The sequence below is a fragment of the Siniperca chuatsi genome, linkage group LG18 (genome assembly GCF_020085105.1).
Source record: "Siniperca chuatsi isolate FFG_IHB_CAS linkage group LG18, ASM2008510v1, whole genome shotgun sequence".
Taxonomy (NCBI): Eukaryota; Metazoa; Chordata; class Actinopteri; order Centrarchiformes; family Sinipercidae; genus Siniperca; species Siniperca chuatsi.
This window is the reverse complement of record NC_058059.1, coordinates 15,277,237-15,296,321: the sequence shown is the minus strand read 5'-3', so window position 1 is coordinate 15,296,321 and position 19,085 is coordinate 15,277,237. Positions and strand designations below refer to the sequence as shown.

Sequence of the window (19,085 nt, the reverse complement as noted above, 5' to 3'; positions counted from 1 at the left end):
GCCACCCAACCATCAGAGCGGAGAGCGGTGAAGAAAGTGTTACACAGATGAGATGAATGCAGCCAAACCCTGCAAACGGCCCGAGAGAGGCCGAGATACCTGCTGTGGTTTCCACATTTTTCTCTCTCTCTTTCCCTCAATATATCTATGTATCCTGCTCTGTCACTTTCACATGCATTCTTTCTGTCAAACTGTGTTTCTATCTATCAATACCTATTCTCTCTCTCTCTCTCTCTCTCTCTCTCTCTCTCTCTCTCTCTCTCTCTCTCTCTCTCTCTCTCTCTCTCTCTCTCTCTCTCTCTCTCTCTCTCTCTCTCTCACTCTCTCACTCACACACACACACACACACACACACACACACACACACACACACACACACACACACACACAGGCACCCAGTTCCCACGGTAGAGGGGGGATCTGAGCGGCGTGTCAATCTGCGCACAGCGTCACCTCTTTTCACTTGCAAAAAGGAAGTAGCGCAGGGCTTTTGTTATTTGAAGTCGCACAGTCTATAGTCATTTCAAAACAACTGGAATATATCCGCAGTTTATGATTTAAACAGCCACCAATAATCTCCTCCTCAAAGCTGTTGTTATACGACCGTTTGGGCTTTGTATTTTACTGTCCTCCCCATTTGGTTCGGAGGTGATCACTGTCTTGAGCGAACACACGGGCTCTGTGAGGTTTTAGATTTTTTAGTTGTGAAAAGATGCATTCACACTTGAGACAGTCGCTGTTAAAACTACATTTAAATGTCTCCCTTCAGCCTTGGAGAACAAAACTCCTTTGTATGTCCTGCTTTTAACTGTAAATGCAACAGCCTCTGAGTCTGAAATAGCATTTACCCACAAGGGCACATACTGGACCCAACATTTTCTTCATTTTTATTTCATATTCGTGCAAAAATTAACTGAGCTGTTCACTGGTCAGTCATTCGTTTCAGGGTCACACTGCAGACAAAGTTATATTGCTCCAACAGCATTAAATAGCTGTAAACCCACCCTCTCCTGGATAGTACATTATTATCAGCACCTTTTTCTCCCCCCATTTAACATGAAAGGGTGTCAATGGTCCACTATCTTTACTTGAAAAAAAAACATATATTAATTAACTATTTTCACTAATATTATATGTAGTCCACTAGCCGGCGATGAGATTTTGTTCCTTTTAAGAAGTTAGATCGGGAGCGATTGAGGTGAGATAATAAGACTGCTATTTCATAAAAGTTCACCTGTTTTTAGAGTCAAAATAAAACAGCATATAGGCCTGATGTCACATTTTTATGTTGCGGAAAATTATCACATGGGTGTGGGATTATTTTTTTTGGATGTTTGATTTTGTTTTTTAGTAGACCTTTTGCTTTGCGTCTCTGATGCTCTTTAGTCATTTACATCGCTGTCAATGAGACGTGGAGAAGCTTGATTGACATTTTGTTTCAAGTTCCTATTGATGTTAATCCAGCTGATGATCCTTTACAACGCGCCCGCTTTCTCAGCAGTTTACAGGTCTGGCAGCATCATACCTCTGGCTTTCAGTTGGCTTCCTGGGGTCGGCTACAGAAGATCGGATATAGAGCTCACCGTGTTGCTGCTGGCGACTTGTTTAATATTTCTGCAGCAACATTTGGCTCCCCCCTCGGAAGACCACGCCCCCTCCCTGCAGTTTCACAGGGCCTTGATCCCTCCCCCTAACCGAGCCGGCAGCCTATAACCTCCCCGGGTTTCCGCCCATTCCTCCACAGTTGATTCTTTGGGATGGTTTTGTCATGCAAATAGAGGACGCGTAAAATATTCCCCCAGAGCGCAGCGCAGGGCAGAGACTCACACGGACCGCGCAGAGGACACAGACCGGGCCACACTGTGGATTTGTATCGTTTTCGTCGCAACGGACCCGTCCATCTGTCAAAGGTAAGTCACAAATCTGCAGCGGATTACATTTCCAGACATGTTAAGTGGGAAAAATCAAGCAGTGTATCCGTGCGTAAACGCACGGAGGTGTCCCCTCTCACTCTTGGATGTGGCGGAATGCGGGGTCTCTCTCGCAGTCTGTTGGTGAGGAATCGGGATTCATGTGGACTTCTTTTGTCTTTTTTGTCTTTCCCAGACACCCTGGCCACATGAGCAGCGACACATAGCCAGGACGTGTAGCCAGGAAACAGGTCGGACCGTTCAAGGAAAACCTGCGGAGGCTGCCCTGTGGAGATAGTGGTCATACTTCCAATTTCCCCAAGTGAAGTCGGAGGTGTCCCTCTTCTCCATCCCCTGCTATAGGCTACCTGCTGCTGCTACAGAGGGGGAACTACATCTAGAGACTAGCCCTGGATCGCTTGAGAGCACCCTTTTATGTTTTAGGGATTTTAGGATCTCTCAAATATTAACATTTTTGCACACCAAGTGTGTCATTTCCTCTCTTGTCCTTTTTGGGATATATACAGTGCTCTTTTTTCTGTTTTAGTACTTTAATGTGCCTTAATAACTGGTTATAATCCAGTGTAACTGTGGCATTGTCACCAGACCAGAGACGCTCAACAGGGAGAAGACGATTATTATCAGCTTTAGAGCCCAGGCAGGATTACTGGTTCCCCACCCTCCAGCGAGCTGCAACCATGAGCCAGGCGGATGTGTCGACTTGCTCCGCGCCGCAGAGGGTTTTCCAGGAGGCGGTGAAGAAGGGCAACACCAAGGAGCTGCACTCGTTGCTGCAGAACATGACAAACTGCGAGTTCAACGTCAACTCCTTCGGGCCAGAAGGACAGACGGCCCTCCACCAGTCCGTCATTGACGGCAACCTGGAGCTGGTAAAACTGCTGGTGAAGTTTGGTGCAGATATCCGGCTGGCCAACAGGGAAGGGTGGAGCGCTTTACACATCGCCGCCTTCGGGGGCCACCAAGACATTGTGCTATACCTCATCACCAAGGCCAAGTACTCCTCTGGCGCCCGGTGATCTGTCTCTGCTGTCAGGTAAAATAAGAAAATAAAAAATAACAAAACAACAAGTGGAAAATAAAACTGCAACACATGGGAAAGCCATACAGGCTCTTGTAAAAGCAAAAAAAAACAAACAACTGCCATTATCTACATAGTTGTGCCAAATTATATAAAAAAGGAAATAAAAATAGTCCTGCACAATAATCTTCCCTCATTGTAAACCAAACGGGGCTCTCTGTGCACTCCAGAGTGAAGCACCGCATGGTTCATACACAGCGCTTCAACACGAATCTTTAACAAAAGAAACGCCTTTTTGGTGAGTTTGTTGGTACTAAAGCTTTCCTCTTGAATGTGTATATTAGATCTTGTCGTCCACTATAAAAGAAGCCAGTGTCTGTGTATCACATGTGTGTGTTTGGACTCCAGAGTGCAGATGGCCCAGTTTCCACCCCTCTCCCTGACCTCCCATCCCCAGTACAGTTGAATAGTTTCTTTGTGGGGGCGCAGATTTGACCTGTCGCTCCTCATTGTTCACTTGTTTAAACCCTTTTTAAGTTATTTTATCTGAAACTCGACACTTGATGCTATATGGCTGCATGCTGGAATATCTGAAAGGGAAGACACATGAACAAGAGAAGAAGGGTTGCCCTCTGTTGGTTTCCAGAGGTCTGTTTTCTTTAATAGATTCATTGATCTTGTTTTTTTTTTACTACTCAAAGACCGGCATTATGGCTATCCAACACGCTTTCAGATGTGTAATCATTATGTAACAACAACTGATTCCATCATTGTTGTGAAGTACTGTACACAATAGCTTTACTTTGTTTCTGTTTTTAAAAGAAAAGAAGAGACAGTAGCTGAATGCGCTCTGCCTACAGATCTTGCCATGCTGGCGTCCAACTGTTCAGGCCAGTGCGACCACTTTGCCAGTGGTCATTGTGTTATTAAAACAAACCGCTGCTTTCGCTTTGTATCAAAAAAAAAGTCGCATTTGGAATTCACTTTATAATCTCCTTTCAGTATTTTATTAACATCCTAGTCATCACTGTGAAAGCAGGCTGGGTTTTTTAAAATTTTATTTATGAAGGTACATTGAGAAGATGCATTTTTAAATATGTTGTGGTTCTTCTTAAAACAAATCTAAGTGTAAAAATATCTAGGGTGACTCAAGCTGCTTCAGACTCGTAGTATAAACTGTCCCGTGTGGAGGTAGACCTGCCACCCCCCCCCATCCATCCACCCACCACCACCCGAGACACCCCTCTATGGCCTGTTGACCCCCAAGAGGACTTTCTCTCCCTCTCCCTCCCTCCCTCCCATTAAAATGACTTTGTTTGGTTTCCTTTTGCCAGCTACCTCGACTATAAAGTATTCTCAAGTTGTTCAGCTCTCTCACCACTCTGCCACGTTGTTTGGAGTCTGAAGAGATTCACAATTTGTCTGTGATCATCCGCATGCCAGTATGTTTTTTTCCCGCTATGTAGCCTAACAGACATGATGGACTTCAATACAGAAGATGCAATGAACCCATTTCCTGCATCCTCAGTCGGGACAGTTTATTCTACACTACAACCAAACCAATTCTGACAAGCAAAGCATCGTTTTGCCTTTCTGCAAGGGAGTCTGTGGTTCTCTCTCTCTGTCTCTCTCTCTGTCTCTCTCTCTCTCTCTCACTCACACACACACACGCACACACACACACACACACACACACTGCCATTGTTGCATGTTTTCCCTATAAACCTCCACTTTGCTCAGTCTTTCTCTCTCTGTGTCTTTATCAGGCTGTATGGTCGTTTTTATTTTCTATATTTTTTCAGTCATACAAAAAATGGAATTGTATCGCATGACTTATAAATGCAGGGAGTTTTATTGCACAAAAATGCGGAGCCTTGTGCGCCCCCAGTGTTTGTACGGGGTAACTGCAGGAGCCAAGGCTTTGGAATAGTTACTACTACTGAGCAGGACCCTAATACTGTTGGACGATGAAGATTTAAAAAACAACAACAACACATGACTATAGCAGGATGTCACGGAAAAAGGAAAAAAAAAAGAAAATTTGGTTTCATAAACTTGGCTGCTGCATTTTGAAAGTCATGGCACCCTAACATTTGTATCAATGCTGCTTGTATGTTTCTTTTTTGTTAATGTTAATGTTGATGTTAATTTTTTTTTAAGCCTACTGCTCAAATGGCCCACAGTTGTATAGAAGCTTCACAGCAGCACTGGTTCACCTCATGAGAAGCTGATGAGTGTGTGTGTGTGTGTGTGTGTGTGTGTGTGTGTGTGTGTGTGTGTGTGTGTGTGTGTGTGTGTGTGTGTGTGTGTGTGTGTGTGTGTGATTGTGTGCTTCTCGTGAGGGCCCCTTGCCGCTGTGTTAAAACAGTCATCCAGACTGAGAACCTCCCATTTTAAACCTGGAACAACCACAAAGAAACTGAAGCGATAGATCCACTACATCAAGGTATAGATTGGTATCAGGCAACAAATGAAATATGCATCGCTTGTCTTAAACTTGATGTTTTTTTTTTCTTTTTTGTTTGAATATTGCACTGATGACTGTTGTTGAAAAGTTGGCTTTTATGTGTCAACATTTAAATTTTTTCTGAATAGAAAAAAACAAACACAACAAAATACTATTGTATAAATATATGCTCCAGGTGATAATGTCCTAATGTGTGTGTTACTTTGTGGAAAAAAACATGATGTTTTTTTTTAAACAAAGATGCGTGTATCTCTGTGATTGGGTGTATGTATATATACATATGGATATATATATATATCGACGATGATGATGATGATGATATCTTGGGGCACTTTCTTTTCTGAAGTGCTGTCTTCCTGTTTTTTTTTTGAAAGGGGAATAATACATTTGATGGTAAGATCATTGTAACATGATTAAAAATTGCACGGTTGTGTGGTTGTTTGGCTTACCAGGGTCATAACATTTATGACGTAAGGAGCCAGCCGCCGGATTGGTGTACATGAGTGAGATGATTTTTTAAAAAAACAAGAAAAAAGTGCTGACTTCTTTGGACCAAGTTGTGTTTCTGGTCTTGCTTCATTTCAAGCAAGAGGAAACAGCTGATTTTTCATGAGTGATGCAGATGTTCCATCATGTTTGATTTATTGATTTCTGTTTGTATTCTTTTATTTTTGAACGTTTGTAACACTGTGATGATGACGTGATGTCATGTGGAGATGAGTGCTGTATTATTTTTGTACATTTGTGTACAAGCCAGTAAAGAAATCATTAAACTCAAATTCTCTGTGTATGCATACATTTCTTCCTCAAGTCCCAAGCAAAAGCTACATGCCCCCCCAACACATTTATTATAGAAAAGGTTGGTTTGGGAAACACCCCCCCACCCTCCTCTCTCTCTGTTCTCCCTCCTTGTCTTCCAAACCGGGCCCAACCCAGATCCCCATTCTCTCCTTTTGTCATTCATCTGGCCTCATCCTTTCAGTGCCAGGATAAAAGAGCCCAGTGCATTGTGGGTAGGCTCAGTTTAAAGAAGGGTCCCCTCCCCTGTGTGTGTTGTGGGAGAGCTGGTTTTATGTTACCCCCACACACTCAAAAACTTTCCAACACACACTCCTCTCTTGTGCTCGGTTAAGGCCCAAGCTTTGCACTACAATTCAGCTCTCTGCTAACAACCTGCTTTTGCCTCTCACTTGAGCATGTCTTTCACTTTTTCTCAAATTATCTTTGTTTACTAACCCCTTCCCATGAGCTGTGTAACTCTGCTCCTAAAAAAGACTCACTGATTTGCAATCAGCTGATTTTTTGGACAGGAACAAAACATATTCCTACTTGTTATTTTTTATGTCTATTTTAGTGATTTTTTTTTTCTCGTGAAATATGTGCTTAGCCTGCTGTGATGATGCATGAAATGGCCCTGAAAATGCTTGGTTAAACTCTCACTCACTCTCACTTCATTTGGCCCGGTCATGAGACAAAAAACTGGAACACACACATTAATTTGCAGCCATAAACAGTTAATAAACACCGTGTTAGTGTGTGCATTTTGTACTGTGATTTTTAAGTGAAGAAAATTTGTCATTTTCAATAATCTTCTGTGCAGCAGAGCTGAGTTTTGGCTTCTTGTCCTTTTTTTTTTATCTCCTCTTCACTGTACTTGTAGCATAGGTAAAACAAGCACAATATACTATGGGTTACATTTTGAGTCTCAGCACCTGTTTATTTGATGTGAAACCTCTGATTGACTCATGTTCTCCCCATTTCATGGAAATGCTGAGTTGCAACTGATATTGCACAGCTGTGGGAGGGTCGTGGGAAAAGCGACACGACAATACATCTTTCTACATGTAGGACCTGTTCATGTTGTAACATTTACTGGGTGTCGACCTGCAGTTAACTGCAAATGTTTGAGTAAAGAGGGTGTTACAAATGTGGTGGAAATAACGGTTGTGGTTTGAGAGGTTTCATTTCTGTATGATCCGAATTTAAATTCTAAGTGAAAAAAGCAGTAGTATCTTACATCTGGTCTTCACTGACAGGTAAAAGCTTGTGCTATTGTTAACCGTTAAACTTGATTTCTGAGCTGCAGCTGAACCATCTATGACCTCAGCTCAAACATTCTGCACTGACCACACCAAGCGCACCGAACTGATGCATTTCTTTGTCAAACTCAACACCAGCAAAGTTAGCTCCTCTAAACACCAGCCCCTCTGTGTTTTGATACCGTGGCAGGCCGAAAAGGGGCTATCTGGCCTGCTGCTCGCTTGTCCTTTCCTCTCTCCCTCCCAGTCTCTCACTTCTGCAGGATGTTTTTGTTGAGCTGGGTTCTCTATTGTTCACACACTGAGTTGGCTGGCCTCCCAGGGTTGCTGCTGGCTGCTAGGCCCCCTAATAGGTTCTTCATGTGCCTTGGCTTCCCTCGCTCGTCTTGGTCTGGCCTGTGCATTGAGCAGCCTGCTTTGTAGTGAGCCAGATAACGCAAGGCATTTCTGGGAGGAATTTTGAAGAAAAGACAGTGAGGGAAAATCAGATGAAGAATTATCTGGGGAATCGTATTAAGTCCAGAAAACTGCATCAAAATTACTTTATTAAAAAAGTGAACAGACCACAGTGGCAAATATAACCGGTTACAGGTCTGCATTTGTGTATGTATTTGCTGTTTTTGTATTTCACAGATAAATTGAGTAAAATATTGTTGATGTTACAGCAGCTGCAATCAAGTGCATCTGTGTGATTATCTTCTATCTCCATTCAAAAGGCCATTGTTCAGTGGCTCATAAAATATTCATATCCATGCTTACACCCCTCATTTGAAGGGTTACACTCGATCTGTAAGACACAAGATTAACTGAACATCTTGTGATACGTGTAAAACACAATTTAATTGGTTTTGCAACACTGAATTCCTCATTTTATAACAGCTCCTGTTCAACTTGTGTACAATGAGAGGAACTTTGATTGTGAGACCCTGTGTATGACTTCCTCAAAGTGCCTCGGTATTGACACGATTGCCATCTGTTTAAGTGATAATGTAATACAAACGGCTTGTTTGAATGAGATCTGTTTTACATTTAGGAATAGAACACATATGAGGAACTTTTAGAGTTGCTGCAGGAACCTGTGATGTGATGACAGCCACGTAAAGAGGAACTTAGAGAACTGTTTAACAGCCTTTCCAGTATTTTGAATTAGGCTACACAATAGGTTGTGATTTTACTTCATGTTGCCCTCCACATGACACCCATAATGTTTAAATGACCTCAGGTTGTTAAGGTGAAACTAACTTACAGTACTATTTTTCCTCTTGAGACTATGCAAAGTAAAGCAAAATAAGACTTCATTTATCCTTGTGGCAGGATTTTGTATTTGCTACTTGAATACACCATTTAGTGTTTTCCTAAGGACACTTTAGAAATGGTTAATAACTATAACCATGGCTGCTCAAAGTCACTTCGCCTAAACTGTATTTCTTTCAAATCTTGACATCTCCCAAAATGTGTCTTAGATGTTACTTGGGATTAAAGCGTTAAAGCCCTACACACCCATCGTCCAGCCACACAGGTGTTTTCACTTATGTTACCTGATTCGAGCTCTTCTCAAGACTGTGTGTGCAAACTGCACTTGAGTGACATTTCCTTCCCTCTCCTCTTATCTTAGGTTCTTATCATTCTTAATAGTACATAGAGTTTGGTGATTTGGTTATTTATTTCCCATCATAGCTCCACCTAACTTCCTACTGACTAGAGGTCTAATCAACCAGAGTAATTGAAAATACCTGTGTGGGTGTGCATTAATTATGTTTACAATAATTAATGAACTATGAACAGAAGGACAGCAGTCCTGGCATGTACTTAGTGCTCACAGCTGTTCTGGGAATTTTCCACAACGTTCACACCTGTGCGCCTGAGGCATCGTTCATAAAGATGTTCTTAGACTTTGAATGTGCTTGACTCTTTTATAAGATGATATCAAAGATTGAGACTTTGCTGAATCATGAGAAATTTATTTTTATTATTATTTTTACCAAGTCGTTTTGGTATTTAGATCAATTTAATACTGAAAAAACTTTTTTAGGCTTTAACTGCATGGTCGACAACAGTGAAGTTATTTTACAGACCTGTAATTAGTTTATTTTTAGCGACAGAAATCTGTAATTTACCAAATTAATGTTCTATGTTGGAATATAACCAAATTTAAACCTGCATTACTTGATTTTTGATTTTAAAAGACAATACTTTCAAATAATCACCTTATAAAGTTGATATAGTGAACTTGTTAGTAAACAGTTATTAGCAGCATTAGCATTCATATGAAGTTGTGTTTGTGTCTACCTGATGAATTTGTATTCTGTGGGTCCACATAACAAATTGACATTCTCTGTTTATCAGCTCATCATAGATAGAATCAGCTGGTTCTTATAGCTTTTAAATTATAATTACATGACATCAGCATTGTCATTGGCTGTTGGATGAACTTAACTGCAAAAAGTTCTAACAATTTCAACGTAAAACAAGTCTATATGTAAAACTTGCTGAACAGCAGCCACTGACGCCACAAATTGCAGTTACAGGATAATGGCACATTGAATTTTCTTACACTTCCAACAACTCTCTTGAGTCAGTTGCTCTAATGACATCATCTTTAGGTGAACTGAGTGAGAGTGAGTGGAAAAAGCATAAAACCTCTATAACTTAAAAGACTAAAAGTCAACAAACTGACTCAGCATTATCGGCTGCACACTATCTAGCTATAGTTAGCTAACACTAACATTAGCCAATCAGTATACCTTAGAAAGTAAGAGTGTAGATGAAAAACAACAACTTATCTAATGTTCTATTTCTTCATTCAAAGGTTACATATACTTGCTTGCAGCAATCGCAGGGAGCGATAAACAGTGAGACTGAGTTCCACATGTAACACCTAATAATCTTGTATACACGAGACATACACGAGTTTCCCCTCTGATTTGCTCAGTTTTCCTCTGTCCATAGTCCATCAGGACAGGTGTCTATATTTAACAAGTGCTATTGTTAGACATAGGAGATTGTTTATTGTTTATTTGGATCCTGTTTAGTTGTTATCTTGGCAACAACTACTCTTCCTGGTGTCCATAATCACATCCCTCAGTCTCATCTCCTAACTTAGCACATTTTCTGTGGATTCATCCTGTGTGAAATCCTTTTTGACAGTCTTGCACTATGTTGGTTACTTTTTTGTCACAGAATGGAGCATCGAAATCATCATCAAACCGCAGCACCAATGTGTAGTGAAATCAGCACAGAGTCAGTGATGCTGGTGGATGACAGTGAGCTTTAAGTCCTGCTGATACAACATTTTCTCTCCGAAAACAAAAACATGTCTGTCACTAAACACGACCAAGTGAACACCCCCTCCCCAAGGTCTGCCTGTGAGTAAGAAGGGGAGTAAAAGAAATAAAGTGAGAGAGAGAGAGAGACAGGTGGTCGGGCCGGTCTTTTCCTTGCCCTTCGCTCCTTTTTGAACTTTTCTTTCATTCTTCCAGTTCATTCTGTGCTTCTTTCCATAGCGCTAGTGACAAGGCGCTCCATTCACTGCCTCATTCTTCCACCCCTCCCTCCTCCCTCCATCTCCCTTACACACCCCGACCCCATCCCCTCCCTCCCGGTTCCTTTGTCTAGCCTGCTTTAGCTGCTATTGACCAGCCAGACGGACCGCCATTGACTGGACCCCCCTCTATCCTCCCCCCTAACATCCCTCCCTCCGACAAACACCCTCACACACACATATGCACACAGAAACCTGGCCATTCCCCACCCTACGCCATGTATCAGGCAGCTGCTATGCTAATAGGGAGGAAGGGATGGATAGAGGGAGGGTGGGATGAGGAGGAGAGACAGAGCAGTCAGCCTATAGTAAAGGGACAGAGGGAGGGAGAGCAGGGAGAATGACCCCGCTCCTCCATCTCCATAGCCATGCCAGAGCAGCAGCAGACCTCCTGTTACACAAAGGGAGTCCCCTGGCCCTCTTCCCCCTTCTAACCCCTCTCCCCCCTCCTTCCACCCCTCTGTTCCCCTCTTTCTCATTCAAATCCATTTTATACCCCAGTGGTAAAGGGAGCTGTAAGTGCAGTATGTAAAGTAACCTTACTCCTGCCCTGCGGGCGTAACCATTCAGGGCTCAATACACTGAGAACAGCCTGTGTGTGTGTGTGTGTGTGTGTGTGTGTGTGTGTGTGTGTGTGTGTGTGTGTGTGTGTGCGTGTCCATTCCCCTGCTTTGTTTAGGACTGCTGCCCATACCTCCACACACATACAAGTGACACCTGTCCTCGAGTCGAGTTGCATCTCCCTTCCTAGTCAAATAGACACATCAGAGACATGAACAAACACACAGCAATCACTGTTTGGTGTTGAGTAATTTATATTTAAATACACTCATTATTAGGTACACATAACTAAAAATAATGCAATCTAATACAACAGCCCTGCAGTAAATACTAACTTAATGAAAGTTATAATATATATGTTCAATGAAACAGAGAGGTGTTGATTCTTCATGATCATTTTTGAGGCTGTAGTTTGAACTGTAATGAGAGGTGTTTCTAATAGTTTGTCCACCCCATTTATATCAATGGTGGTAGACTTAAATATTAGGAGTGTATTGACTAATGCCACTTAATATGGCATTTATGGCCTCAACTAATTTGCGATGCTTGTTCCTAGATGGACTTTTATTGTAAAAAGGATAGTTAGAGGAATAAAAATACATATAAACTGATACAAAACACAACAATGAAATAAAATGACTACTGAACTTGATAAAAACTTCAAAACAATCATTATCCGAAGAGTGATCAGGTATGGATGTGGCATAAACAGATGAGGCTCAAATGGGATGTAAATACATGTTATTCACATTCCTTATATTTTTTCATATATATATATATATATATATATATATATATATATATATTTTTTTTTTTTTCTTCTGCATGAAAACCAATTTGGAAGTGCCTCGATTTGATCAAAAGTCGGGTTTAACATGCTACTTTAGAAGTTTGTCACACTGATTGTAATTCAGTACACATGGCTGTGTGTTGGCATGTTTGTGTCAGCAGCTTTTTACTGGTAGCATGTGTATACATCTCTTCTGGTGTGTTTTGGGGATGGGGGGTGTTGGCAGGAAGGCATTTCTCTGTCCCTCCTGTTCTGTTATTTACCCCTGTGCAGTGTGACCCTGTGCCCCGTCAGGGAGGCACGTCCCATTTGACATCTGCCTGTTTGCAGGGGGGAGGGAGGGGGGACACAGGGGGTGGGGTGCCCATATGGAGCTTCAACCCCCCCAACCCAGCCTTCCCCCCCGTCTCTGACACACACATGCACACAACTCCAACATCACATCTCCTGCTGCCTGCACCCTTTGTTCCTCCATGTGCGTGTGTGTGTGTTAGATGTCATGCCATTCCAACACACAGACCTGCTGCAAGCCAGGTGGGGCTGTGTTGTTTGCATAGATAGATAGATAGATAGATAGATAGATAGATAGATAGATAGATAGATAGATAGATAGATAGATAGATAGATAGATAGATAGATAGATAGATAGATAGATAGATAGATAGATAGATAGATAGATAGATAGATCGGGGTGATTGGGGACACTGTGTCATGACCTAGCCCAGCTGGACTCTTAGGAGAGTGTGCTGTGTGTGTTGAGTGTGTGTGTGTGTGTGTGTGATGCCATTTTGACACAAATGCTGTTAAATTAGAAATTTCAAAACTGAGTTTATGTGTTGAAACTCTTCTGCTCACATTTGCATTTAAGATCATTTTCAAGTTCTAAGTACTTCATATCTAGCTGCATGTGTCATTTGGATGGACCCACCCATCCGTCCATACCTAAATGCTGCTGTCCCTATGTGTTGCATGATAGGGTGTAACAATTACCCTGTATGGATTATCCTTCTACACAATGATTCAGTGTGCTGGATGTACAATGAGCAGGCTGGCCACAGGGCTGGATCTAGGCTAACGAGCTTGGTGGAGTTTAAATGGCTCAGCGTAACACTGACAAAAACGGTCGGTGATACTGCACTCTGCGACAGCACTTTCTCTGTCAAGGCCTGCTGTCTTTGTCTGACAGGCTGTTTATGATAATACTTCTTGTTAACGGGTTTACAGTGAATTAGGTTGTTAACACATATTATGACACAGCTGTTGCAGCTATTTTTTCTATTACAGTAAAGAAAATGAGGCTTAGATGGCTTTGGAAATTAATCTCCATATGCACTAGCTAAATTTTTTTTTTATAGCTGTGGGCTTTTGAAAGAATGCAGGAGGGTGATTGAGTGCATATCCCATCCTATATTTAGGTCAGGTGCAGGTGAACAGCAAATTCAAGGATGGAAAAAGCAGAGAGTATGCACTGACTTGAATAGCATCCAAACTTTATTGGACTGAAACAGTTTGACTCTACCAGGTCTTCATCAGCCAAAATGGCTAACAAGCCAAAGGGCAATGCACATATAGGCACAAAACTGAATAGATCTACAATAGGACATTCAATATATTGAGAGGAAAAAATCCCCTCCAAAATGTAGGAAATGTAACTATACATGTATATTGCAGTTACAGGATGACCAGCCACATCTCTCACTATAACAGACAATATTTCTACAAATCAAAATATCCAGAATCCAGTAAAAATAACAAATCCAAACATTTTGTGTTGACTTTCTGGCTTTTGAAAGACTGTCTTTACAATTTGCTTTAATGCAACATTTATCATCTATTCTGTTCTATTTTTTCTAAGTGAACTTTCAGGTTCAGCTGTTGTGATGACAAATTGAACCGTTATCATCTGAACAACTAAACTGACACTTGACACAGTTTTAGACTGTCAAGAGTCAGTCTGCCCTTGTTATTTTTATGATTAGTGCGTTCATATATATTTATAAATATGTATGCATGCGTATGTTTATGTATGTATGTATATGTGTGTGCGCGCATATGTGTGTACATGTGTGTCAGGGTGAAATTATGGAGAATAAAGGCCTGGTTGTACAGAGTGAAACTGTGGGTTTTGAAGTGAGATGGAAGATGCTTTTCTGTTTGGCTGAGCAGACTCAATGGTCCTATTCAGCCAGCCCCCTTACTGCCCATTGTCCTCCCACCACCAGCAGTCCACACACACACACTCACACACGGCTGTAGGGAATTGGAGTGGAGGCCTGGGGGAGAAAGAGGGATGGAGTGAGCTCCTGCTGAATCTGAGAGCTGTTGGGGGGTGAAGTGAGGAAGAAGAGAGGGGAAGAAAGACATTGGATGGAGTACAGGGATGGAAATGAAATTGTGATGCTTAATAATGTTTAAATTGTAGTTGGTATAATTATCCTGCAGAAACTCAATGGGTTTTTTTTAGGAGTGATGTCATTGCAAATATTCAAATACCCAAAATGTTTAATATTTTACAGGGGAACCAAGTTTTTAAAGTGCTGTTCTTCAACCCTGTGTGCAACTGTCCTGGTGCAGAAGCCTGAACTGCTCTGTAGCTGTGATCACACCACACTGCTTTCCTCTGTGTTGATGAGGTAATAAGTTGTTTTCTTAGTCTGAGGGCCACAATCTGATGATGAGGTGCTTTTTTTTAAACCATCATACTCTGAACTTAAAGAAAATGTTAATTGTCTGACGCTATGATAAATGACTTTTTTTCAATTGCTGACATTTCAAACCAGAAAGTCATAACTTAAAGACAAAGTTACAGCGACTCAGCAACAACAGTAGTGGAAGAAGTATTGAGATCTTTCACTCAGGTAAAAGTAGCAACACCACAATATAAAAATACTAAATTATAAATAAAGGTCCTATTTTCAAATGAATACTTAAGTAAAAGTACATATAAGTATTAGCATCAAAGTCAAAAAGTATCAAAAAGAATTTTATTATATTTATCATATATATCATTGGATTATCAATGCTGATGCATTAATGTGTGTAAGCAGCATTTTAATATTTTCAACATGGAACTAAATTTGAACAATTTTATATACTGTTGCATAGCTGAATCTAACAATGCATCATTTTATGAGATGTTCATATGTTTTATATGTGCAATCTTAATCTGAGAAGTAACTAGTAACCAAGTAAGTAAAGTACAAGTACCTCCAAACTGTCCTCAAGGACTTGATTAAATGTTACATTCCGCCACTGTCTGTCACTTCATACACCTTTTTTGAGGGGCCAGTTTTCCACAGTTTTCTCAGGTCAGGACAACACATGCTGTCACCATCTCATGCCCTAAGTTAGACCCCTCGTCCAGCAGTTAACCAGCTCCACATGACAGAAAAAAACCCTCACACAATAGTCTGGATACGAGCACACAGTGGTCACACAATAGTCTGGCTAAGGGTATAAGAAACTGACACTCGTTGGGGGTTAATGATCATCGGCCATTGGTTTGGAGCCCATTAAGCCACTGATCTGGCTGCGTCTTTTATGCCACCTGGGGAAAAGAATGTGCTGGGTCTTCTATTGTGTCTGCCTGTCTGCGAGTGTCATCGAGTGGTCATATACCCTCTGTGTGTGAGTGTGTGTGTCAAAGAGAGGCTAGTCAAAGGAGAATGGGCCAGAGTGTCACACACTGTGCAGAGACAGTGGAGGGTTGAATATTCTTGAGGTCAGTTTGTCAAGGGTCATTTTGTCTGGAGTGACTTGAATGCAGAAATGAAGACACGCAGAAAAGTTGTGTTTACACATTCATGAGCTCACTCTGACTGTATATACACACAAATATGTCAACACATTCTAATATTCTTACTCAACATGATACACACTGAAACACCACTGCGCAGTGCCTGAAGAAACACCAAGGAGGAAGATAAATGATAATGCAGAGCTCAGCACCTTTGGCGACTACGTGAGGCGCATACATACACACCACACACACAAAGGGAAGAAAGGAGCTTCATTCATAGCTGCTTCTATTAGTTGGCTGAATTTATCGCCTCCTCTTATAAAACATCCTTCATGAAAAACAATAAAAGCTCTCAATGGGTGGAAAACAACTAATTACAAGCACTCTCGTTACTTTAATTGAGCAGCTTTTTCAGGCACTTGTTTTTTTTTAAATGGTCTTAAATCAGTGACTACATTCACTAAAGTGGAGTTAGGATTAGGCAGACTACCACTTACTAGTGGGTGTATAAGGTGTAACTAACAGCTTTATTAATAGTTAATTAGTCATTTATTAATGATTTGTAGCTAATAATATGTCATTTAATTAAACAACTTTTGGGTTGCGAGGTTTACAAAGTGAGACACATGACTCTTTTTTCATGACTTTCTATTAAGATGCCATGTATGCAGGTATGTTAGTAAGTTATTAAAGGGTTATATTTTTATGACTCTAACAATCAATAGGGTCTGCAGTTGTTGCAATTTTTTTGTTCAATATTTGTGTGACAGAAAGTATTTCATTCCAGGTTTTCCTCAAGTTTTTTATTACCCCCCATTCGAGTTTTTTATATTAGCTACCTCTTTTACTATTTTAGAGAAAAACGTTTTTATATCATTACCCTAACTTTTCATATGCATTTTATCTGCTACTATCTAACATTAACTTGCCAGCACTGCAAATGTGGATGAACCGTTTCCATGACTACGTAGCTTAGCTAGCTTAGTGTCTAAACTGCATAATTTAAGAGAGGTAGACTCTAATATAAAGTAATGTTGATAATGTTGACAAATAAACAGTGATACTTTAAATAATGCTTTTAAACTAAATTATGAAGTTAGCATATTTTTTTTTAAACAAAAACTATTATTATAATAGGCGTCATTTTTGACCCACTTATGAAAGAGTGTTGGTTCCAATGACCTGTGCATCTAAGTGTTAGTAAAGCAATGAGTAGCAACATATAAACCCTTTATTAAGTATTCCTAATAAATACTTGTTTTTTCCATTATGCTGTTTTGACACAATCAGGTGGATATTCCATTGAAATTTTATATGAATCTCTTGTCCCTCATAATGTTACTTATGAGACAGCTGCTGACCACCACAGCACTGACAGGCAAAGAGATTACTTGGTAGGATTTATTCACACTGAAAAGGCTACAGTCTTTAAAGCAAATATTTTTGTATTTTTACTTTACTAGTTTCCAACACAAGCAATATTACTTCTACTTGAGCAATATTTAAGTATTTGAGTGTTTTCTTTCCACACATGAACTCCTTTGCAAATTTTTCTGGACTGTCTTTTTGGAGCAAACATCTGTTCGATCTCAGACTTACTGAAAACACTCAGATGACACAGCTGGGGTTTAGGGGAGGGGGTTGGCAGGGTCTTTAAATGGTGGGGGCCGCCAGTTGGTCGGCCATGTAATCAGAGTTGAACTTGAAGAAGGAAAGAAAGTGATGTCCAACACAAGATGAGAGAGTGTGGTGTGTGTGTGTGTGTGTGTGTGTGTGTGTGTGGAGGGGGGGTCCTCTGTCGGTTGGACAATAGACAGTGACAGCAGCAGCAGCAGCTGACCAGAGAATCCCTTCTTCTTTTGTCATCCTGCATAATGACGTCTCCACCACACACACTCTGTCTCTCCCTTTCCCTCTCTCCTCACCCCATTGCTACTCATCCCTCCTCCCTCTCTTCCTGATTTGGCAATAAGGGACTTCTGCATCTTCTCTTTCTTTCTCTCTTTACCTCTCCCATCCCTCTTTCTTGGTCTCTATTTACTCCCCTCTCTCCTTGTGTCCATACCTCCCCTGTCCCATGTCTTCTTCGGTCCATTCTGCTCTTCAGAGACACATGTTCTTTCAATATATAATTTGCTGTGTGTGTGTGTATCTTGGTATGTCTGTGTTTGTGCAAGTCTGTGGGTTTGTATATGTGTTTTCCAGCCTTTGCTCCCAGAGAATGTAACCTCTGAGCTACTCTCCAAACTCCAGCTCCCATCTGTGTGCAACCTGTGTGTATTGGTCTGTTTCACTTTGTTTTTGGGTTGGTGATGGATTTCTCATTTCCGTTATTTGCAGTGGTGGAAGAATTACTCAGAATTACTCAAAGTAGTCGGCAGAAAAATGGCCCATAGGACAGAATATTACATATGACACTATTAGATTGTTAATACAGATGCAGTATTTTAATGTTGTTGCTGGAGCTAGTTTTAACTACTTTATACACCATTAGGTAGTTTAGTCCAGTGGTTACCAGCCTAGTGGTCCGGCTACCTCTAAAGGATGACAAGATAAATCTGAGGGCATGTGAGATGATAAATGGGAGAGGAAAGAAGAAAAAAAAAGAAAGAAAGAAAGGAAAGAAAAAAGTTCTGCTACACAAATTTGTGTACATTTTTCTATTTTATTTACTTTTCTTATGAAATAATGGCTAAGTTTACCATAAATGATTATTTAAATAAAACCAAAGAAGTTAAGTGATGAAATCACTTATGGTAGAACTGCTAACAACTCATGGATATCTGAAATGTGACAAATGGCCCGAACCAGACATTGTTTTTTTTGCAAGGGGTCGTGAAAAGAAATGAGTAAGTACAGCTGTCAAATGAATGTAGTGGAGTAAAAAGTACAATATATTCCTCTGAAATGTAGAAGTAGCATAAAATGGAAATATTCAAGTAACTGTGCTTAAGTACAGTACTCTGCTTAATAAATTTATCTTTCTTTTTTTGTGGTTA

The 19,085-nt window shown here is 40.8% G+C and overlaps 1 protein-coding gene across 1 annotated transcript; it reads left to right on the top strand.

Annotated features, from left to right (window-relative positions):
- The first annotated feature begins 373 nt into the window (after positions 1–373).
- On the top strand, positions 374–4,756 carry nrarpa (NOTCH regulated ankyrin repeat protein a). The gene is made up of 2 exons (XM_044174105.1): positions 374–1,910; positions 2,107–4,756. The coding sequence occupies exon 2, from the start codon at positions 2,609–2,611 to the stop codon at positions 2,945–2,947; it is 339 nt and encodes a 112-aa protein (XP_044030040.1). The 5' UTR covers positions 374–1,910; positions 2,107–2,608; the 3' UTR covers positions 2,948–4,756.
- The last annotated feature ends 14,329 nt before the right edge of the window (positions 4,757–19,085 follow it).

Coding starts and splice junctions, on each gene's coding strand:
- nrarpa (XM_044174105.1), top strand. CDS start 2,609: ATGAGCCAGGCGGATGTGTCGACTTGCTCCGCGCCGCAGAGGGTTTTC.